This window comes from Triturus cristatus, chromosome 12, assembly GCF_964204655.1.
Source record: "Triturus cristatus chromosome 12, aTriCri1.1, whole genome shotgun sequence".
Taxonomy (NCBI): Eukaryota; Metazoa; Chordata; class Amphibia; order Caudata; family Salamandridae; genus Triturus; species Triturus cristatus.
This window is the reverse complement of record NC_140595.1, coordinates 544,174,412-544,198,810: the sequence shown is the minus strand read 5'-3', so window position 1 is coordinate 544,198,810 and position 24,399 is coordinate 544,174,412. Positions and strand designations below refer to the sequence as shown.

Genomic DNA, 24,399 nt, shown 5'->3' with positions numbered 1-24,399 from the left:
GCAGAAAATCTGGATTTTATTAAAGACACTGAGATTAATATTATGCAACTTGCTTTATAGTCACCACTCCAGCAGCTCCTTTAAAGAATACAGAACTTTAGAATTCTTTCTGAATAAAATCACAGAACACCCACTAGCCCCCTCCCCCCGGAGCTTGAGACCCTCCTGGGTGAGTAGTTGCACTATACAAACTCCTGATTGATTGAATGATTGTTTCAATGTCTTCTGTACTCTTCTGTCATGTCTTTTGCATATCCTGTAGTGTCAGCAACTAAACAGTTTATTGGAAAGATGTGAAAGGCTCTCACTAGTCGATGACATATCTACCCTTTCTACACAACCAATACCTTGTACTTTTACTTGGTTTGCATAATTTCTTTAACATCCACATTGTGACATTTTATACCTTTGTCTTTTTACTTCTCGTTTTGGAGAAAACATATTTACCTTTATCTGGCTCTTCTACTGCTCCCCCCCCTTTAATAATTCCAATAAAGCAAATTTTAGGGAAAATAAAAGGTGCTTACAGCTATGTTAATGTGTATCACTCTAATGGTTCCATTGAAATTACTCACTATGCTGCGCAGAATATCATCCGGTACATTTCTGGGGTGCTTACACACTGCAAATGCAGAAGAGTGGCTGAATATCACCGGTGCCTCCGTGATATTGAGAACAGCCCTTGCTGTGTTGGCTGACGTGTGAGACAAATCTATAATCATTCCCAAGCGGTTCATCTCCTTCACAACTTTCTAGAAAACAGAACAAAATTCTTTAGTTATTTTGTTGTATTTCTAAATCACTGAAAAATGATATCTATATAAATTTCAGGCCTGATGTTGTCTTGGACACACACGGCCTGATTAAGAAATTTCCTCCTTGAAAAGGTATAACTAAATACAGGAAATTGAGGTCCAATTTAGAAGCCTTACTTACTTACAGAATTTGATTTGTGACTAAGTCCAACAGTATTTAGGGAGAGACCGAGCTGCACTTTGGGGCAGTGTCTTTTTTCACTTTCCTATTAGTGTTCTGAAGTCAATCTCAGGGGATCCATCTCTGTTTTTAGGACATCTCTCGATGATTTATCACAAAGAGTGGCTAGTATCGCTTAACCCGAGTCAAAAATATGAGCAAGATTTGCAGATTGCACACATCCAATAGATCATGAGATATTCTCATAGGTGTGTGAACCAGAGGGAAGAGACAGTCATAGACAGCTGAGATGAGGGATGCTGAAGGACACACACAATGCCATGTAATATATGGCGGAACAACTCCATAAGCTTTGTTAATATTATATGTAGTAACATTCTCTGAATGAAACCACTAGCTGTGCACCTTCACAGAGGGTACTCTTACAGGTCTGATATGCTTTTACACGGAGGGGGTCAGCAATACAATGGTATACATGGAGTATGCTAAACCCATTTTAAAATCTGCATATATTATAATATTGACACTGCCAATCTTTTCATAGTAGTTACAAGATAATCGCTAGAGATCTGCTGCGAAATTCTAACACAGGAACAGTGCAAACAACCTGAAGTCGACTGGCTGTTGTTTAATGGCAAAGGGGTTACTTGCACTATTTGTCTAAGACAAAATGCATCCCAAATGGAGCTTATTGGTGGATTTGCACTTCACGTAGTTTTCCTGAAAATTCAAATAAAAGCCAATTTCTTAAATTTTGTAACCCATATATGTATATATATATGGCTGTATTGAAAACAGATACTTAAACCATGCTGCATACATACCCACATATAATCCGGAAATTTGAGTCCTGAAATGTAAAAAATTAACTAAACAAAAATGATAAAATGATTGAAAAAAAGCACGAATCGTTATAAGGAAGAAATGAGTCTAAAATGCTGCCATTTATTCTGCCATCTGCCCCTCAACATTAAATTTAAAGGCAGTGACAAGAAGCAATCAAACACTTTCTGAAACAAAAAATGAACATTTGACACAATGGCCATGTACATGTTGAAACACTTAAACTTGTTATCCCATAGGGCTCTTTAGAACATCCATGGTGGCAAAAGCTGATAAAAAACATCAAACATTAGAAACAAAATGATATAAATAATTAAAGCCAAAGAGCCATTTCCTATATGTAATTAATCCACACAAAAAAGAAACTGATGCTCGCAGTAACGTTGTAATAATCATTATTCTTACTTTTCCAAATTCTGTCAGGCTGGTGTTTCTTGGGTAAACGGGATGCAATCCGTGTGCTGATGTCTCTGCCCTTTACAGGAAATTAAAACAAAAATTAGAAATGCCAAGTTTCAGGTTTGCTGAAAAGTTTAGCCAATGAAAAGTTGACTTTATTCTTTTACCAAAGGTTTGTGGGATGCTATTTCTAAGTGCAAACAATTATGAGCAGAAGGTCTGCGTCACCGACACTACTGAAAGCTTCCCACACAGGTTTTATTGTAGGAAATGAAGCATTCCAATTGGAGGACGACATTGGTGAAAATCAATATGGGAGTATTGTTCTGGCCCAGCAAAGAGCCCCGCGGCTTTTGCCTTTTATCCCTGACCTGCTTGCCAATTCGTGATGTAAGGCGAATCGGCTAAGAACTAAACATGAAGCAGCTCTGGCCGGCCCAAAACCCCAGAATGCTGGTTACCCACCTGCCCCTAGGCGGATTACCTTTGCAGTTAGCATTTTTTTTTCTACAAAGGAGGAACTTTGCATAAGTTAAATGCGTAGCTTTTAGTAAGAATGTAATTCTTGACTCTATTTGCAAACAGAATAACAATGCAGCTGCCTTTAATAGCACGTAATACAATGCGCCACAGAATGCACATTTTGTCTTTCTTCCAGACAGAGTGCAATAAATACATCTATTATTGCTGTACTTTGTATAAGCATTGTCTTCTGGAGGAGGTATAGAAGTCATTGTACAACCACTGGCAGAATAGGAATAGAGGACTGAGGGTGAACCGTGGTTAATTCATGACAGAGCAGCCTAACATAAGGCAAACACAGTAAGTGATTTCAAAAGAAGCAAATTAACAATAGTCCCACGTAAACCAGTGAAAAGCACGAGTGACCACATAGCTTTATGAGGCCGGACCCAAGCCAGATTTAAAAATCGAATATATGTCGTTACTACGCATTCCGTTGCAACGCATGCCTTTACCACGCATGCGTTACAACGGAATGTGTTTTCCACGCTTTGCCGTTACCTCGATTTTACCTTTACTCCGCTTTCTTCTTTTTTTGGGGGGAGAGACCACCCCAAGCCCCCTTTCTTCTTTTTTTTCCTTTTTCTGCAGGTCTCCGCCGACACTGGAAACGGACTGATGCTTTTTTTCGGATTAGGATGACGTTGTTCCGTGATGACGTTGATTGCGTGGTGAAGATGGTCGTTGAAGCATAACGCGTTGTGAAGACGTTTACGAGGTAAGTGTATCGTTGTAAACGTAATGCGTAGAAAATGCTTCGTGGTAAAGGCTGTTTCCCTTTTAGGACACTTTAATAACATAAATACCACATAGAATAACTCTAAATGGAGCCGAGTTAAATAGTGGGTGGTTATTCGAAATAATATGGCACTTTAGCCTGCGGTCTTGACGCAGGTTGGACATCTCTGATGTGTGTCTGCAAACAGGAGGCTGCAATAGTGAACAGTTAGTTGGCAAACAGGCCTCATTCCTCAAATCCAACGTGCTAAGGATGCCTCCTGTATAAAATGAGAGAGCTATGATGTCAGGTTCTGATTACACACGCTTCATACCTTTCAAAGGAAGAGTACAGGCACTTCTCTGCAAACTAGACACGTCTGCATTCTTTCTTTGCAGCACTATGCAGATAGCCATGTACAGTCTGACTCCCTTGTATTCATCCATAGAATTATGAAATAATTATTTTCTTCAGTCAGAAGCTATGTCATGAAAAACTCCTGGTTTCAGTAGCTGAAGTATTTTATAAGTGTTTAGAAGTCCTGCAAAGTTGCTGTTGTGCACGTTAAAGCCTTTGGGAAGAATGAAGTGAAGCAGAAAATCCAGAAGGAACCTATTGTGAATGACTGTGAACAAATTTTCATCAATTATGTTGTGTCAAAACGATGGTAATGCTCTGCTGTTGATTAGTTCCTGATTTTTGAGTTGCTGCACATGGAGGCCAGTAATCTTTGAAATATATTTTTGTGTATATTGGCATAGATTAGGATATTTCTTACATATGTTCTTGAGAAAGTCATGAATAGAATATATAAGGACCTAATTCTATTATTTGTTCAACAGGTAGCCAGTGAAGTGTTCTTGAGGTTTTAGCTGCATGTTATCCTTGAAGTGTAGACACTGGGCTGGATTACAGTATGGGTACTCTGTCCCTGTTTGCGACGTGGTCCACCTTTACCACATATGCTGGACTAAAACAAAGCAGTGCATCCTATTTCTAATAATGCACTGTGCTGTGGGTAGCACAACAGTGCACAACAGACTGACTGATTGAAGATTCTCGTCCACCTTTCACAGTGCAGGCCTCATCCAGCCTGCACTTCCAAGAGGGACAGAGATCTCCTTGTAAGAGGGTGCAGCGAGTGATTGCACCCACCTGCAGGAGGATGTTCTTGCCCACCACCCACTTGGTGCCATGGGGGAGCATTGATTGTGCACAACCTCTTTGTGACACATAGTAAGTGCGCCTGACAGCCTCTGTGCTTCTGCACCTGTGTACATAAAATGGAGTAGGCATAGATGCAACACATTTCCCTTATTTGCATGGAGCAATGCCCCATGCAAATGTGGGAACACCCTTATAGGATAGCACCGGTGCTACATGTGTGCTTCTACTATCTGTATTACAGAAGGGGTTGCCCAATTGAACCATACAAAACTCTGCTACACACACTACACTTAATCACGCACCTGCTGCACCTTATGATAGCTCAAGCATTGACCCACACTACATTACGCCACATCATATTTCACATGACCACTCCACACCATTTTGCACAACTACACCCCTACAACTCTGCTGAATACCATCTACAATGCACTTTACTGCACTGCAACATTCCACACCACACAAGATTAAAATATATATCTCTATCACGCAATTATGCACTGTCCAAAATCTCTTCAAAACTGCACCACAATACAGCACACACATCATTCCACACTCCCCAACACTATAAAACACCCCATTACACATTCCCAAACCATAGATCATATTTCGAAACCACAAGACCATGGAAAGCCATGCCACTCTATGCCACACCATCTCATTCTATGCCACACCATCTCATATCACGTTACCACAACTCACTGCACCTGGTCCTTGACACAACTCACCAATGACACATCATACCAAAATACTTCACACCTAAATGGATCAAAGGATACCACATCATACAGACACCACCTTTCAAAATGTATTCTGCCTCCAAACACACTGTAACAACTTGTACAACACTGCACCCCTCAATTGAACACCACTACACCCCTCAATTGAACACCACATAATACATTTGCACACCACTTAACAAAACTCACCACACACTCATCCAGTCCTCACCAGACTTCCTTTTTGTTGCACATTACATTATACCACACTATACAACATCAAAGGACACCACTCAACACAGCATAGCTCTGTCGCATCACATAACACCATATCACATTATATTAACTTTCCATATGCATCACATGGTCTTCCCAAACAAATTGCAACAGACTTTTCTATACTGTATACTTCCCTCTTCCTATCACAGTGAATCACACCATACAACACCCCACACCAGCATACCACAAAATAACATGACGACCCAAAACCGTACCACTACTACCTGTACAATATCACCTCTCAACATATTGCAGCATCACATTATAATAATGTCGCACTCTTAGCAAAGATCAGATCATATCTCATCAGACCAAAATATGCTACACTACCGTACCACAACACACCAAATGCAGATCGTTTCACAACATACGACTGGTCACTAGAGCTGGGCAAGTTGCTCAGGGCTGGAGCCAGGCTCTTGGCTCAGTGAAGTCATAATAGACTCTTGAGCCAAAAGTGAGCTGAGCCTTAACCCCTTCGCCGCGGCACGAATTTCGCCGCGGCGCTGGGGGGGTTCGGGGTCAGCACGGCGCTGTGCTCATGACGGAGTGGTTCCGTCACGACTCCGCCCACTTGCATTGTTCGCCCGCACAGGCGGGGAATCAGTGCCACGTGGGCGGAGCGGCCGCCAACGGCCGCAGCATGACGGAACCACTCCGTCATGAGCACACGGGGCCCGTGGCTCATGACGGAGTGGTTCCGTCATGAGCAGGCAAGGGGTTAATGTACCGTTTGCCTGTTTTCATTGTAATTGCCCAACTCCACCCCCCCACCGCAGACTTGGTGCTAGCAGGGCCATTTTGAAGGCATTTCAGTTATTTCTACTGTATTGCCACTATCTTGTATGCTGTGCTTCTGGTATAGCTGCCTCTCTCTTCCAGACAGACTTGTATTAATACAGTGCTACCGTCTCTTCAGGGACTTGCACCTGAGCCAAGGTTGTGTTGTGCACCACTTCATAGTCTTCTGAATTAAGCACAATCAGGCCCACCAAATAGCAGCAACATTATACCAGTGCTCCAAGACAGAGCCACTGAGCTGCGGGTGAATGCTGTCTCAACATTTCTCCTTGTACCAACATCCACAGAATAACCTTTGGTGGTGACAGACAGTTCAGACGTTTTAGGGCAACTGCACAGTGACCAATTGCCAATGGCCTCACCGTTTAAGGGCCAGCAGTAAGGAGAATAGTCAAGAGCCTCTTAAAATAAAGGTGTGTTTATTCACTGCTCTGCACTTCAATTTCCTCTACCTCACCTCTTCCTCTCTCTAGCTAACCTTCTTCCTTATGCCTCATCTTTCCCGTCCGTAAATTTCTCTTCCTCATCATTTCACCTTCACATTTATTGCTTGATTAACGGTTTTCTTTTGCTTACTTATCCGTGTTTCAACTCTATTTCTCTACTCAGTCTCAATGCCTGCCCTTGCCTGCCTTTACCTGTGATTCTGCCAATAACTTCCTCAACACTCTTCACCTTTCTATCTACTTCTTTGTCTGTGTCACATATTCCTCATTCCATTACATCTCCCTTCCTTCCTTCCCTCTTTATCTCTCTCTTCTCCCTCCATGTCTTATATCTCTCTACTCCCTCCAAATTACTTTTTAGCTCACCTCCTTCTATTTACTTTGCCTTTCTTTTTACCTCTGTCCACTCTTTCTACCTCATGTTTCTATTCTTCCCCTCTCTGCACCTCTTATTTTGCTACATTACTCTATATCCCACCAATCACTAACCCCCCCCCCTTCTCTCTAACTAACTTCTCTATGTACCAATTGCTCAAACTACCTGTCACTTCTTTTTACAACCCTCTACTTCATTCTGGGCCTCACCTCTTTTTGTCTCATTTCTCTACTTTTACTCCACCTCACCCCTTGTACCTCCTCTCTCTCGTTAACTCTCTATACTTATCTCAACATCGCGATATTACTACCAAATCTATTTAATCCGTTATATTGCACATCTTTCTACCTCACCTATCACAATACACCTCTCAATAAAACCTCTATTGACCTTACCGCTTTCTACCTCTCACTATTTCTCACTCTCCACCTCTTTTTTTTCATTAGTCCACTCCCTGAACTTATGCTTCCATCTCACCTTCCTGTATCTTTTCTATCTACTTCAGCTGTCTCTCAAACGTATCTGTTACTTTACCTCACATCTCTGCTTCTTTCAACATCTCTCTATACCTCGAATTTGTTTTTGTTCCTCTAACTCAAATATCTCTACCTCTCCTCTCTCTCTACCTCATTTCTCTCTCTACCATCCATCTACGTTAATACTTTTTCTTTCTACCCCACCTCTCTCTGTAACTGCTCTCAATGTAACCTCTTCAGTTTCCTCAAAACGTGTACACTGCCTTACCTCTCGACATCCTGCTGTCTAGACCTGTGCCCTCTACCTAACCTATCCCAGTATTTTACTTTACCCCAGTGCCTCACTTTCTCACTACTCATTTTCTTTCTTTCATTACCTCTTCTTTCTCTCATCTGTGTTTACGCAACTCTAGCTCAGTATCACTCTGCCTCACCTCTCCATTTTCTTTACACCACTGTCACCTTTCTCTATTCCACCCTTTCAGCCTAATTATCTCTTAACCCATGAATTAACATAATCTCTCCTTATCTACCACACCTATGTCTCACTATTTCACTTCAATTCTCTCTTCACATAATCTATCTCTACATGGCTGCATTAACATTCTCTACTAGTTACCCCTCTTGTACACCTCATTAATTATTTTGTTGCGTGCTACCACACTTTACAATCTGTAACTTGCATTTCGCTCTCATCTGTCTACCTCTCCCACTCTCCAACACTTTCTGCCTTGCTTCTCTTTATCCCATTTCTCTGTGCCTCCCATCACTCACCCTCTCTCTACATGTCTTCTACCTAGTCCTAGCTCTATGAATTTTACCTATATCTATGCCTTTCTTCTTCTGTCACCTTCTTCCTCCTCATATTTCTGACTACCTCAGCTTTCTCTGTTTATATTACATCTCAACCTAATTCACATATTTCTCTACCTCAACTTTTTCAACCACCCTTTTCCTTCTGCACGTCTTTCGCAATACTTGCTCCTTTTCAACCTTCTGTCACCCACCTTCTCCCATTTCTGGTACTTCGCAGAATCGGAGGTCACTGTCTAGTCAAAGAAGTGTACACAGAGAAAGAGGAGTGATGAGGGAGGGAACAAGAAATTAAGGAGACATTTTTCAGACTTCATCTGATGGAATAGTGTATGGAAAATCCTTGGATCAATTATTTGTGTTTATGATTGCAGCAAGAATACCATTTGCAAAGTGTGATTTACGTGCAATTATGAATACCCAGCCCTACTCCACTAAACTGCCACACTTTGCTTTTCTTTCCTACAGGTGGAGAAAGGCGCAGGTTAGATACTTAATTTCAGTCTAACTATTGCTGTTTCATGACAGAGTTGCATGATGTGACATCCATGTGCCAAAGGAAATGGTTTTAACAAAGCTTGTTCAAGCTTTGTTGAGGTATTATTTTGGGGTTGGAATTAGCCAGCTTGAATTTATGGCTGTTTTGCATATCGCATTGATTCACAACTCGATGGGGGCGCACCATGATTGGGAGCCCATCTCAGAAAACAACCAGGTCTGGGATGTTGAGCAGAATCCCTATAAGGAAGCTTGACACTTTTGTGGATAAGGGTTCATCGTCCTTCTAAATAGCATACCTGCAGAATCTAAGTGAGCTCTGATACCTCTCCTCAATTCACAGATGCGTTCCACATGTAAAACTCACAACCAAGGCCAGAGCAACAGTTGTGAGCTTAGCCTTGGGTTCGAGTTAGAGGAAGAAAAAACGCAATGAGTGACTTTGAAGGGTTTCTTACACTGCTGAGTTGGAAAAACAGCTGTAAAATTAACATATTTTGTAATTTTCTGGGACGCTGATTTTCCTTGATGCCTGGTAGGCAGATTCACTAGGGGGAAAAGGCAGTGTGGCACCACTGGCTCACAGTGCCTGGAGCACTTAAAACACTCGTAGCAACTGGGCTAACCCGCACTTTCAGACTTTATTCTACGTTTCTATTTGCTGACTTTCTAAAATTGTAAGTCTCATTCTTCTGTGTTTCTCAAAATTCTCTCTGGTCAGGGGCACTCACAGTAACAAGAAGCCTCTAACACTATAAGAGACAGAAGCACAAAATATAAACAGGAGTCAACAGGAACTGTGGCAGGTGGAGAATGAAAGAGGGAAAAGCAGTGTGAGGGAAGGGGGCACTGATGGAAGAGGAGAATAAAGCAAAGACAGAGTCGAGACAGAAAAAAGTGGGTGAGGAAGAGCTATAGAAATTATGGAGAAGAGTTAGAGGAGAATGAGGAGAGGTAGACATGGAGGATGGTGAGAGGCGAGGAGAGAGAGAGATGGAGGAAAGTGAGGAAACTGGTCCACATCTTTTTACATTTCACGCCCAGAGGGAGGTGGTTCAGTGTTGGGCTGATAGTGAAGATGGCATGGAGTGCTGAGAGAGGGTATTATGCTAGTACTTTTTCGGCCCCGTCTAACAGACAGCTTTAAGCTGTCTGTCTGCAAAAGTCTCTTGTGGACCACAGCAAAATCTTGGAGTGGGCATAGAGCATGTCCACTGCCATTATTTGCTTCATTGTCACTCTCATTTGCTCACTTCTTATTCTTATTAGATGGCATTCCTTCCTCTTATTGTGTTTGTTCCTACCCCGGGGCGTAACCTCTTTCCCATCCTTTTGATTGGCTGGGTCGTATCCTTCCACTGGTCTCATTTAGGGAACTGCTTTTTTCTTTTTTTTTTTTTATAGGCACTCCATGATAGTGCACAAGTTGTGCCGTTTTCTCCATCATGTGCTGCATACACCCTAGCAATTACCTGCATGTCTGCACTCCTTGTTGCTCCCTCCATTTAATCTCTTTCTTCTAGATACCCTCCACACAGCCCATGCACTTCATGTTGCTCCCTTCTCATTCCAATAGAATTTTTATTTTCATTATTCCCCCCCAAATCCTTTGCTCCCCACACCCAGTTGTTTGCCCCACCGACCCACTTTCCCTACATGATGTTTAAATGCTTCCCACAGTCCTTAAAAATGTAATTTTACAGTTTATGGAGCCCCCACAGCTCCCATTTTCTGCCAGTCCACTGCCCTTTCCATGCATGCACTATTGGGTATGTGAAAATCACTTTTATTCTGGTCGAAGTGTTGTCTGCCATCTTGGATAAGCAAATAAAAAAGTACATTAAATGGTGTCCATATCATTCAGTAAGCCTATGCACATGACAAAGTTCATGCACACCATAGGTCATCACACATGTGCGTGTCTACTGAATGACATGGTCTCATGATATCATGACTCGCATGTGCGCATTCATGAGTTAACCATTGATGACGCACGATTTTAAAAATCATAATACATGACTCATTTACTGATTAAAGACACGAAAGCTGAAAGTGCAGTTTGCACGTTAGACACAGTGACACATGAAATTGAGACAAATGTAGTAGAAGCACAGTAAAAGCATGCTTTAAAATGTAAGATGAAGAAAACATGCATACAAAGTAATACTAATACATATAAATGAGTTGCACTAATGCATTTCTTAGGAATATGTTGTTTATTAATATTTAATGATGAAATTGTGCTGTTAGTAAAGTGGCCTAGCATTTCTAATGTCTTCTGTTAGCATACACCATTAAGAAAAGTTGTTGCAAAAATGTGTAGAAACTAGGTACTTTCTTGAATTTTGCATAATGCTTCTAGAGATTCTATAGTTTATGAAAAGTGGAAAAGAAATGTTGTAGTGTTAATTTAGAAAATATGCTTACCTGAACATTGAGAAAAGTTGTGGTAGTAGGGTATTTCTAACGTTGGCTATTTCCATTTAATAATGTCTAGTTAAAGTTCTACATATTCCTAATTTGAATTGATTTCTTTATATTATATTTGATATTTTATTCAGAGTTTATTTCATTTATAGTGTGTAATGCCATTATAAAGACTTTTTCAAATATGCTTTTTTTCTAATGCTGACCTTTTCCCTGACCTAATAAAATGGGCCTTTTACAAGTGAAATGTTGCTGTATTTGTTCAGTACATGTCTATCTTTTGACTTTTCTAAATGTTTCTTCAGTGTTCACAGTGAATTACTTCTGTGGAAACAGGTTTCCAGCTGTGACTATAGATGGTTGCGTTGTCTTTCTTTTTCTCTGATGTTATGCATTTGTGAACTCCCGAATCGTTCGTCTCTGATGACAAGCATGGGAAAGCAGCTTACTGTTAAGAGTGTCCTAGGTGACATTGTTAACCTGAGCATGACAGTCGTCCGATGGTGGTGTGATGCTACATCACTGGGACCCTGTTAAAGACTTTATAAAAGAAGAAACCCAAAGTAGAGGCAATGCCATGCTTTTTCTTTCCCCCTTACAAGAAGACGCTATGTTGATCTATTTTGATGAACTATTGTCTTACTTTCAGACTGCTTTGCTGATGCTATAGTTGGTAGCAGATCGAGTGAAGCACTCTTTGAGGAACCATTTCATTTCCATTTTTCTTTATTTCTTATGTTCTATGCTAATGGACTTGCCCTTAATGGACTTTGAATTTGAACCCTTTTCCCCTTCTTCGTAAGATTTGAGCTGTTAGACAAACTAACTATCCTTCTGTCTTTAATGGTAATTGGACTCCGTTATTCTGCAAATTGAATTTTGTTTATAACTATCTGATAAAGCTTTGCATAAATGTTTGGCACTTTCATTAAAGCTGTGATCTGCTTAACTGAAATTCTCAAAAGATAGCTTATTGCTATGGATATCTAATCTTTATTGCAATAACCAAATTAATCTAATATCTGGGCCTATTATTGAGTCTTGTTGGTTCTTCTGTTTAAACTGTGCTATTTTACTAATGTCATAAATGTGTTGCAAAGAGAATCAGGAAGCTATGATAGAACATAGGTATTCCTTGTTTTCTGTGTTGCTGTTGCAGAGATTTTGGTCTGCATAATTCTAGTCTAACTTAACTTCTTCAGAAGGTTGTGGTTTCCTGTTGCTATTCTTTATTTCTACAGCACGGCTTTGAGATTGGTGTACTTAAATCTGATCTAAAATATGAGAGTTAGCTGTCAATTAATAGTTCTCATTGGGTAGCTAACGTGGTGTTTTGACCACCCCTAATTTCCAACCCTCCTATCGGTGGAGAAAGATTCACTAGAGGATCATTCCTTTTGTGGTAAATCAAAATGCTGCAGATTGTCTAATCGTAAAGGGCCTAGTACAGTTAGAGTAGTAAGAAGGGTAAGCGTATAATAAACTTTTACTATGCTTGCACTGCAACACAGTAATCTTTTTTTTTTTTTCTTGTCGCTCAAAAAGTTTTTTGTTTTTGCACGTGCTGCATAGTTTCTGCAAAATCGTTGGAAAAGCCAATAGGTCCGAAAGAGATCTATTGGCTTGATAATGCCTGTTAAACATTTTGTTGTGTAAAAGAAAAGTGTAAAAAATAACTAGCATTAAGTTCTTCTCTGTGGAAAGGAAAGTGTGAAAAATCACTAGCATTACGCTCTTCTCCGTGCGTACTTGCAGCAATTTGGGGTCCTGTGCACCAACGCATCTAAACTATTGGTGCTGCTGTAAACAAAGATATGGAAAAGCCAAAAGACACACAACAGTATGTGAATTGCTTTGTACAGCACAGCTTTTGAAATTCTTTTTTGTCTCCATGAAGGGGTGTAACACTATAGCATGTCCTGGACTCCTTGGTTTTGCTAGTGGGTGTAATTGCTTTACTGAGGTGTTGAGGGACTTTGGCTGCTCCAGCAATTAGTCTTTTTGTTAAGTCAATTGAAGCCACTGATATCAACATAAAACAGAGTATTATTCATGTATTTTATTCTTGACATTTTTATACAGAGCAAACTCGATCCAAAGGCATGGGAATATTAAGTGATTTGCCTAGAATCACAGGTGGTCGAGACAATGGCAACACTTAAAACTGGTTCCCCAGCTGCAAAGTTGGGAGTTCTGGTTCCCATATCCTCGCTATGTCCTCCTCTTACTCAGTAAGTTTCTAAAACACCTCTTATGTTAGCTGAACTTGCTGGGATTCTGTTCATTTACAATTTTTTACTCCTCTAAGATTTAAAGGCAAACATTGTCCATTATTGTTAAAAGGGAGTCAGAAGGATTTGCCAGTCAGTGGCTGAAAAGCACAATGTGGACCCAAGGAACCTGGGGTCAATCTCAACTTCCCTGCTTCACCAAATTGTGTGGCTCCAAGTAATTACTTACCTGGGATGAAGAAGGAACAGAAGGTTCAGTGAAGTTAAAAGCACCTTGACATAAATCAGCTTGAGAAGTGCGCTGATCAAAAACCTCTTTTAAATGCATTCATTGGATAGAAGGTTGCTCCATCTACCATAACAATATAGGTCATGTATAATGGTCATATGACAATTGATGTGCCTCATTGTTTATGAATGATGTTAACATCAGGGCAGACAGAGATGGTAGTTTATTAATGTTTCTATGAATGTCAGTAAGGCAGTGATGAAATCTAATGTTCTAAATTTAAATCCTTCCCAATGTTAAAGAAATGCTCTTGATAAGACTGAAGTATTTATTGTATTTATGTATTTTAATTCAATATTTTGATGGCTTTGCCCATGTTTAGGATCTTAAAGATAACGTTAGACCCTTGGGTAGACTCTGGCTTAATTTGCTGTCTTTCCCACCTATGCTAATCACTACATCACCCTACTTGGTACCACCCTATTCATCATGCACCACCATCCAACATTAAAGCTCACCATAACACACAGCCTTATAATGTTCAAACCCTTGACACAATCCCAACAAAAAGCACCCCATGTCATCATCGCTCAATAGATCCAGAACACAACAGACAGCATTCAAAACACTATACAACACTAAATGAGATCACCCGATTCTTCTCCATACTAAAGAACTCCAGCACTATGCAAAATAACTCACCTCACCACCCAATTCAACACACAATATATCAACACACTACTGACAAAAACCTATTACCACATCCTAACAGATCATACCACACTTAGGAATACACTTCCACATCCTATCACACACCACCACTGAGGAAGTTGAAACTTTTTTATGAAACATTTACCACATAATAATATGGAAATGTGCTTAAACACCAACATAGAAATGCATAATAAAGTAGAAGTTAGAAAATATGATTTCATTAAACGTGCAAAAGTGGATAATGCTGCTTGAATTCTGCAGAAGGCTCTAATTTATGTTGCTCTCCAACTGCTAAACTGCACTATTCTTTTATACTTCTCTATCCCTTTACGAAAATAAATGTCTTTCATAAATAGTGATGTAATGTTATAATTGAAGTATAGAGCCTGACTTTTTGTGAAATGCGCTGTTTTCTGCAAAACTTATTTCTTTTCCTAACACCATATGACTTCACTGTATTTAGATTGATTTCCTTGCCACATATTCATAATGAACAAGCGTATTAATGAACAGAAAATGCTGGCTTCAGCTTACATTTTGTGATCTAACCAGGACATACCAGAATTTAAATATTTCATTCCATTGAGCAGCTCATTTAAACACGATGGGATACTAAACAGCTAATAGAGTTTGCTTGCAAAAGGTTCTCATGAGAACTTATATAAAGGTAACTTTTTGTAATACGTTGTAGCCACCACTGAATGATGTCATGCCGACATGAACGTTTAACGTGGGAAGTGAGGATGAAGTCGACAGACCATCGGACGATCTTCCCTCATTGGATGATGATGATGACATATTCACCTGTTTTTGCAACATGTTTAGTGGCTTTTCTATATAGTACATGTTCCTAGCTAGACAGGCAAGGCATTCTATGCACACCTATCCACCAATGCCTCTTAGCACTTTATTTTGCTGACTCCATTTCCATAAGCTATTGCTGATGGTGATTTTCTTGATTCATTCTTACGCAAAGTGAGGAGACTGTCTTTATGCTGATGCTACCTACTGCTGTGGTTCTCTCTCTTTTTCCAGTTTAGACAGTCGCTATTGCAACTGTTCGGAGTACTCAGTTGAGTCTTCAAAACTATCCTTTATGGGAAGTTCGACCCTTTTCTTAGGTATCTGAATTTGCTGTAGAACCTCCTTGCTCGTGTCAAAGGATGTACTTTTTATGGATTCTCGTTAGGATAGAATAGGTCCTTTAGCTTAGAATAGGGACTATATTCTCAATGGAACATACTGTAATTTTATACACTTTTTCCAATCAATCTTATTTCTGTAACTGATTTATTTGACTAACCTGAATAAAAGTAGAATACAAATATTGACTAAATTCTTAAAGAGAAAAATAAACTTTTGAAACGTCACCAAACCCCTCTTTATCAACTGAATATCAAATGCAAATAATGATGACTTTGTTGTGAAATGCTCTAATTATAAAATGGTGGGAAGGATTCATCAACTTAGGAAGGCACCGAACTTCCAGGTTTGCTAAGTAAGTTGAAAGTGATGTAATTTGTGGTAATTTTTATAAGATTTCTACGTTTGCACCACCACACAATCCTTATCATGTAGCACCATACCTTACCTACACGTCAGACTGATCTTCTGGGACCTACCATACGAGGTTCCACAAGGGAGACTGTGCTTGCTAGCAGCCAATGTTATGCAATATGTAACACTCTACTCCCAGCTCATACTGATAGCAAACCTAAAATCTCTGCCTAAGAGGTATCACATTTGAATTCCTAAAAGTTTGTGGGTGGAGGTGGAAAATGTAATGTGCTGATTTTCATGGAGCATTACCTGTTGAGGCACAATTTCTGGAAGGAAGGGGCTGACAGGGATATCATATCTGCTAGAAAGTATTTTACCACAAGGGGGCTCTGCTGGGTGCCTCTGTTAGTGGGGTGAAAGTTTACCATTCTCTGAGTGTACAGCTGACTCTAAATTCTGCCTTTGCAGCCCTGGAGATGAGCAAGATTGATCACATCTCTACAAAGTGTGGTGGTAGTTTGTCTAATGAATTTGGTGGAACCCAATAAAAGATTAACTATAGAAACAGTTCTCCATAAGAAATGACAGCCTAAATCAAGGAGTTAGAGAACAGAGTTTTGAAGGACACAAAGCAGGATAACTAGAAAGATGTGAGTTGTAAATCAATAACATCGTTGTGGAACAGCGGGAAAGGAAACCCAGACATGGATGCAAAGGGTCTCAGAACAGTCAGTGATGTAAATTTACTCAGTGCGACAGTGATCTGGAAGTAGTGGATACAGCAATAAAGGTGCAATTAACTTAAGCTAGTTGGGAACATGGTATGTGTGGTCAAATAAGTCCTATTTCTAAGGTAACAGATACAATTTGTGGCAGGGGGCTTGGCCCATCTGGTCCTTAGCAAAGAACATAACAGCCCAGAGAAGACCAACGCAGTCTCAAACACTGCACTAGAACTACTTTAACTTGTATTCATTTTGAACATATCAAAAGTGCACAAGTCCACTCACTTGGTGAGTGGTCCCCCTCAACAAATGAGAGATAGCATCACCATATCGGACTCAGATGGATAGAAATATTACCCCAGTTCCTGACTAGTACTGATTTACAAAGGCCGCTAAAGTATTATACAGACAGAGTACTACTCATTACATTATTGGTACCGAACAACCCTAAGGCTCACCCACCCATAGCCCCATCCATAAACAGCAAGCGGAAGATTCAAGTTTAAAGTTCTTCACCAAACTGGATTCTTCATGTCAATTGTCTACCACCTAATACCCTGCTAAGGCATCCAAAGACATAGACCACTTCCACACATGTGGCAGTACTTAACAAGATCTCCCATCCCACTCCTTCTACCAAATTGTTCTTGCATGGCTCTCCAAGGGGAAGCCATCACATTCTAAATCATTTAATCATACGTGGCTCTGGCTGAGGGTAAAATGCATACCTAAATCTGCCCACGAGGCCACATAAGAAGTGAATGCCACACTGTAAAAAAAATATTTACATAATATATTCTAATATAAATGGCTTTTTCACATTTTAAAGTGATTGGTTCACTACTACAGCCCACTGAAACCCTGTTGACTATGTCATCAAGACTGCAGTAAACCTAATTCCATTAACTTCATCAGAATTGGAAGGAAGAGATGCAAGTATTTTACCAGGGCGTATTGCAGGTGTGTGTTAAGGACATATACCGAACACCCAGATCATAATACATCCGAAGGGTTGCTAGACTGCTGTCAATGGAATGTCCTCCCTCGATGCCAATCAGACATGCTATTTTCTTACTGTTGTCAATACCTGTTTTTGAAACAAAGAACAAAAAGATTTTAGCTGTAGAGTCAAAAGCAAACTAATCATGAAGTATGGCTCATCTACATTTTTAAACTAAGCATGTTTGACAATTAAAACATTCAAAACTGGTTCAGAAAAAGTAATTATCTGTCCTTATTGGAAGAAACTAATGTTCCCCAATGAATATTGAAAATATATGTGACACCATTGTGTAATTATAGCTATGCAAAGTTTTCATAGGAGGAGCTTTTAAGTTTAGTTATTCTCTTTTGTGGTGTTTGAAGAATTTGCACAACACATGTTTATTCACCTAAGCTCCTTTATGGAAAGTCCTAAAATATTGCTTTCCTATCTAAATTACCTTAGGAAACCTTCTCTCTGAGACAGACAAAATTGTTGAATGGAATTACACCAAATTTGGCACACACAAACTTACTCAGAAATTGTGATCTTGAGTACATCAGTTCAGACGTTTTTGAGAAATTAGCATTTAAAGGGGGACTTGGAATGTGCACAAAGGGGTTAATTCTCAGAATTTCTTTAGAAATCTTGATTGTTGGGTACCACAGGAGGTTAGCCACCGCAGAGGGGTTGGGTTCAGGGCATTGCTGGAGTCCTCTGTTAGAAGACAATGAAAGGTACGGAGTTCCTCGGTGGCAAGTTGGCCACCTGGTGTGTACTCAAGGTAGTGAGGAGGTGGGGGGTACCTCCTGTCGGAACTAGGACCCTCTCACACACACACACACACACACACACACACAGACAAGGAACTAAAGATCTCCGAAAAAAAGAGCCCCTCTATGGGTGCCCGTCGAGCATTGCAGCGCCGTCTCGCCGAGGAGCAGACCCATATGATAAAGCATGACACTTAGCTTGCTGGGTGTGTGAGGGTCCTAGTTCCGAAAAGGAGGTATCCCCCACCTCCTCACTACCTTGAGTACACACCAGGTGGCCAGCTTGCCACAGAGGAACTCCGTTCCTCTGTGGCCAACTTGCCACAGAGGAACTCCGTTCCTTTCATTGTCTTCTAGCTTAACTCAGGGCAAGTACGTTGGACCTCTATTAAGCCCTAGCTGTCCCTCGCTTTGTTGATTCATTGGAATCATCTGTTGTCATTAGTTAGGTCACTTAACATGTCATGAGTGAAGTAAAATGCAAGGTCATAAGCAGTGCATGATAGGGGCGCACATTATTATTCATTCACTAAGCTATAACTGGTGAAATTCACTGGGTTTTTGTTTATTAAACACAAGGTAACTCATTTCCATACCTAACTGTAACATCACGTTAACCTTTATTTTTTGTCACTTAAAGTCAGTTTTTATGTTAAAGATCTTATTTCCAAACATATGTGACTTTCACCTTTGTTTTTCACAGTGGAAAAAAATATATATATGTATTTATTTATTTTCCAGTAGTTTCAAAGCTTGTATTTTATAGAAAGTTAGTATTCACCATTATTTCTGGTAATTTACAGTGCTGGATTTCGTTGCAGGAAATTGAGCCTCTCAAACAAATAAAAAAGTAAATGGACCTTTAACACAGCATTTTGTCTTTCTTTCAGTGCTGGTAAAATGAATATGATTTCACAATGTGGGGGTGAGGGGGTGGGAGGGGTTAGGTGCATTGCCTGACTGGAGAGCAGACCCTGTGGTTTGCCCTCAGTGTGCACGACCAAAGGCCATGCACAGTGTAGTGTTGCCTGCTCTCAGGGGTTTGCGCAGATATTTGCCATAGGGACACAGATGAAGGTCTGTAATACTTTTGCTTGGGCCTATAACACTGGAAGTGGCCTTTATTTGGCAGTATAACTAACATCAGTGGGCTGTAAAGTGATGGTAGAACATTACGTCCTCATGGGGTTGAATGTTCTAATAGAGTCATAGCCAAAGGTGGCTGTCTATTCCAGCCAACAGAGGCCCACTCCCATGTTATAGACCTTTGCCTTTAGCCGTGGCCTATAACACTAATGTAGACCTTTAATGGTCACTATAGCCTGCTATAGTGGGCTGTGAGGCTAAATTAACATTAAGAGTAAGACATGGCAAACAACATAATTGTTCCTATCTTTTAACAAAGAAAGGTTGTTTTAACAGGATTCTTTGTGTTTTTGGAGAGTTTTGAAAATGTTTAAAGGTTGCTTTTTGGAGGGCAGGGGCTGTTAATTGAAAAAATAGGAGAAAAGAGGGCATCTGAACTTGGGTGAAAACAAGCAATTCATGTTCAGCCACCTACATTCACAAACTGCAGCACTCCAACAGACAATAATTTTCCACAGTCCATATACAACAGTCCAGTCCTTGAGTAGGTACTGTTTACATTCCATTATTGTGCATGAAGAATATCTGCTGGAACAGTATCTCCAGCTTAAAGACTCTGGAGAGCTGCAGAAGATGTTACAGTTGTGCTATGTTGAACTGATGGGAATGCAGTGCACCAAGGTGTTTAAGCATTCTGGAAGTTCTGAAAGATTTGTTTTTTTCGGTCCCACTGCTAAAGTCCTCCCTGCATAAAATCACAATTTTGGCAGATTACATCCGGCCTGTCATAGGTGAAGCTTCAGAGGATGACCTTTTTGTCATTCCATTCACTTTTGCAGCACCACAACAAGTGAGTCTTGATAAATAATCAGTGGTGTGGCAGTTTTTAAAAACGTCCATCGGGCCTAAAAAATAGGCACACAAATTACATGCTATTTGTGCACTATGGTGCTGCATAGAGGAAAGAGAAAAGTAGTGGGCAATACCGCATGGCAACTAGTGGGATGTAGAAGCATCTGACGGCTATGCATTCTAACAGCATGGCTCGTTTTGAGATGCAGAAGATTCAAGAAGATGGACAACAGACTGCTCCACAGAAGTGCTGTGTCAACAATGGGAGGAAAGGTTTGAGAAGATTCAGCATTTTCAGATCTACTACAGGCTCTGTCTCAAAGTAGTGGGCTGTGAGGAAAGTAATAAAATGATGTTTTCAAAGGCCTTGGAAGACCATCTCCACACAGAACACAGACTGGTGGAAAGAGCAATAGAAATACAAAAAGTAAAACAAAGTTTAAAATGACCTGAAAAAAGAAAATGTAGTTCTAACCATAAAAACTTTATAAAGTTAAACAAAAAACTGTTAACTACCGAAAATAACAAAATTAAAAGTATTCATCCAACCACTTCTGCACACAACCAGAGGATGTGTGTAGATTAGAGTCAGGTTGAATTAGAAGACCATGTCAGCAGTAGTTGGCCACAAGGCCTGATCAGTTGCCAAGGTCCATTGCTAATCCCCTGCTGCACACCAGTGTTGGCCAGATTTAGCCCAAATATAATTTAAAAAATACTGTATTCCAGTGCGACCATCGGCACAGCGGTCGGAAATATACCATTTTCAATTGCAGCTTGTGCTGTGGCCCGGAAAAGGGTCGCTGCACAAGCTGCAGTTGAAAAAGGTATATTTTCAAACATCCATGCAATGTGTGCCAGGCACCACGTGGTGCCTGGCACACGGTGAATAGATGTTTGGGGAAGGGGCACAACATGCTAGGGGCCCCTAAAGTCTGTTTCCGTCTGCCATTTCATGGCGGTTGGACCCCCATGAAAAGGCAGAGGGAAACGGGCATTGTAATCCCTATGGCGGTGCCTGAGCAGGCACCACCCCTATTGTAGGGATTACGGTCCCACCCCTGCCCTGACGGGCTCCTGGAGCCCATCGGAAAAGCAGCGGCTGGTCCCTCCGCCCAATGCCGTTGACTGCCGGATCAGAATCCAGCAGTCTGACCGATTCTGTAGATTTTGGTGGTCTCGCTACTGATGGCCTGTCTGTGGTGGACCCACCGACATAGGAATAAGGCCCTTAAAAATTCACTGAAAAAACTAAGTTCAAAGTAACATCAAGCTAGGTGTTGAAATAAAATAAAAGAAAAACATTTTAAAACAGAAAAAAACACTGCTATTAATTAGTTATAGTTTACCTGAGTTAACTATCACTGGCGTCCCACTCTGCCATACACCGCTTATGAACTCACATATTACATCACTCATGACATGTTAAATGATGTAATTCATGACATTGACAACTGATAGACCTGTTTTCCTTCCAACATGTTTGAATTTGTGTGGATTTGAAAGCATAAAACTGTTTATGTATACATAAAATCACATGTATTGGCAAAACCAATAGGTCTGGCTAACACAATTTTGGCCTGGTCAATGCCTGTTTTATTCTGTCATGATTTTTGCAAAAACGAATTATTGAGGAAATTGCTAGGCCTTTATCAGTCTAATTAAAAACAAATATTGGCTTAAAGCAAAAATATTTTGGGCTCTCAAATAGCACACAATGCCATAGTGGTCCCTGACACTTAGGAAAACAACTTTCTGGGCTGATGTGTGCCTTGTGAAGATGGAGAAAGCTGTCACCCACAGTGAAGTTAGCCAATGAATAAAGTGGGGTGGGCTGGGCCACTGCCTCATGATGTATGTTGTACTGGGCGGGAGAAAAGTTAAAATGGCACAGTAACAGAATCAGTTCCTGAAGAGGGCTGGCTAAAGTCCCTATACATTATATTACACATATAATTTTTGGAAAATCATAAGGTTTTGGCTAACATTAGACCTTAAAATGTCTTACCGACTGATGAGGTTACAAGTTCAAACTCTTCATACTCTTTACACATGCGCTTGATGATGTCTATCTGCTCCAGTGTCAGGCGCACGGCATCTTTGTTCTGAGCATTGCAGAGCACATAAGCTGACCAGAACTGTAAAGTAAAATGTAATATGTTCAGTATGAACATATTTGTTCTTAGTATTGTTAGACAGGGATTTACAGACCGTGGTCCTCGTGATTAACATCTAGAAATGCAGGACATGATGTGTGATCAAAAGTGAGTTGTTTGAGTTTGTTTTAAGATTCAGAAAAACTCAGGTCTGGGAAAATGATGTGTGGAGCTGGATCAAGCTCTGTCTCCATATACAATATTTAGCATTAAAAAGGGGATTTTGCTTTTCTCTCCATTTGTTTTTTTTATTCAGGAACTTTTGTTAGTCCAAAATGGACTGATAGAGCAAAGCAGGGATTAAAATGAGAAGTAGGTTATTTGAGAAACCCAAAGCACACAGAAGCAGAGCTCTCAAGGTTCTTACTTCGATGTATGAGTTTTTCATCCAGTTCAAGGTTTCTTTTTTTTTTTAGTCTTGCTATTATAATGTGGCACTGGATTAGAAGTATCAAAGTGTATGCTTGTACTGGGTGTGCTGCTCATGCATGACCCTGGAAGGACCTCAGAGCTCTTCTTTCATGCTGCATATGACCACAATGGCCCTTTCGCTGAAACAAGGACATACATCTAACTGCTGCAAATAATCAGTTCCAGACATTTTCTGTTATTATGTCCATGTTAGGGATAGTCAAAAGGAGAGCAACAAACATTGTGAAGTCTGGCCGCAGGTTGAAGGGGCTGTAGTAGCTTAATGATCTCTGTAGGCATAACCTCTTCTACTGGGAAACATTAAGGTGGATACAGGATTCAAAATGAAATTACTCGCTGTTCTTGCAACACAAGAGCGAAAGATAAAATTGTTTACCAATACTGTTACTGCACCAAGGGAACCACTCAATTCCCTGAGCTTCCAAATTTCCCATGACTTGCCTGGGTCACCAGAGACTAGAAGGAAGTGGAGGTATGGCAGATTTTGAGAAGCACTCTACTCCACCTCTCTTGGGTCTCTGCAGACCGGAGGGAGGCAAGGGAATGAGGGTGGTACTGTCTGCTGAGGATCTGGGTCGCCTTTTGTCTAAGTGACAGCCACTGTAATCATCAAAAGTCCTCTTGTTTGGTTTCTAAGAAATAATCGATGCAGGAACAATAAATATACATCAAAGCCTACAGTACCATTCATTAAAGGAAACTCAAATTCATGATTTAGAAATCTAGTTAAAATCACCGCAAATATAAAATCAGGCAAAATGACTAATCCAAACATTAATTTTAAAATAAAAAGAAATTCATTGATCATCTTAATTTGACTGCCTCTCTCAGAAAGCCAGGGATAGGAAACCAGATTTACTTAGTGGATTGTAATTGTTAAAACAGTAAAGCAGGTCTAGCTTGGTCACACTTAAAAGTGGACTTGGCATCCTTGGTGTGGTTTTCCCTGATTATTTTTGCCTTCTGACGTCCTATTTTGCTGACTTCATTTTTGCTGTCTTTAGGATTCTGGGTACTTTACCACTGCTAACCAGTGCTAAAGAGCATATGCTATGTACTTAAAACATGGTAACATTGGCTTATCAACATGTGGCATATTTAATTTACTTATAAGTCCCTAGTAAAGTGCACTACATATGCCCAGGGACTGTAAATTAAATTCTACTAGTGGTCCTGCAGCACTGATTGTTCCAACCACTCAGTAGCCCTTTAAATATTGCTCAGGCCTGCCATTGCAGAGCCTATAGGTGTAGTTTAAACTGTTATTTCAACCTGGCAATGAACCTACTTGCCTGGCGT

General features: G+C 40.4%; 1 protein-coding gene across 2 annotated transcripts in view; it reads right to left on the bottom strand.

Moving 5' to 3' along the window:
* LOC146776248 (dipeptidase 2-like) overlaps positions 1–24,399 on the bottom strand; it is a 369,058-nt gene that overhangs the window by 57,555 nt on the left and 287,104 nt on the right. For both annotated transcript variants that reach the window (XM_085636820.1, XM_085636819.1), the window contains exons 4-7: positions 22,521–22,650; positions 17,765–17,906; positions 2,185–2,254; positions 576–752 (exon numbers count right to left, since the gene is read on the bottom strand). In XM_085636820.1, the coding sequence (XP_085492946.1) occupies positions 576–752; positions 2,185–2,254; positions 17,765–17,906; positions 22,521–22,650 (519 nt within the window). The remainder of the gene's footprint in view (positions 1–575; positions 753–2,184; positions 2,255–17,764; positions 17,907–22,520; positions 22,651–24,399) is intronic.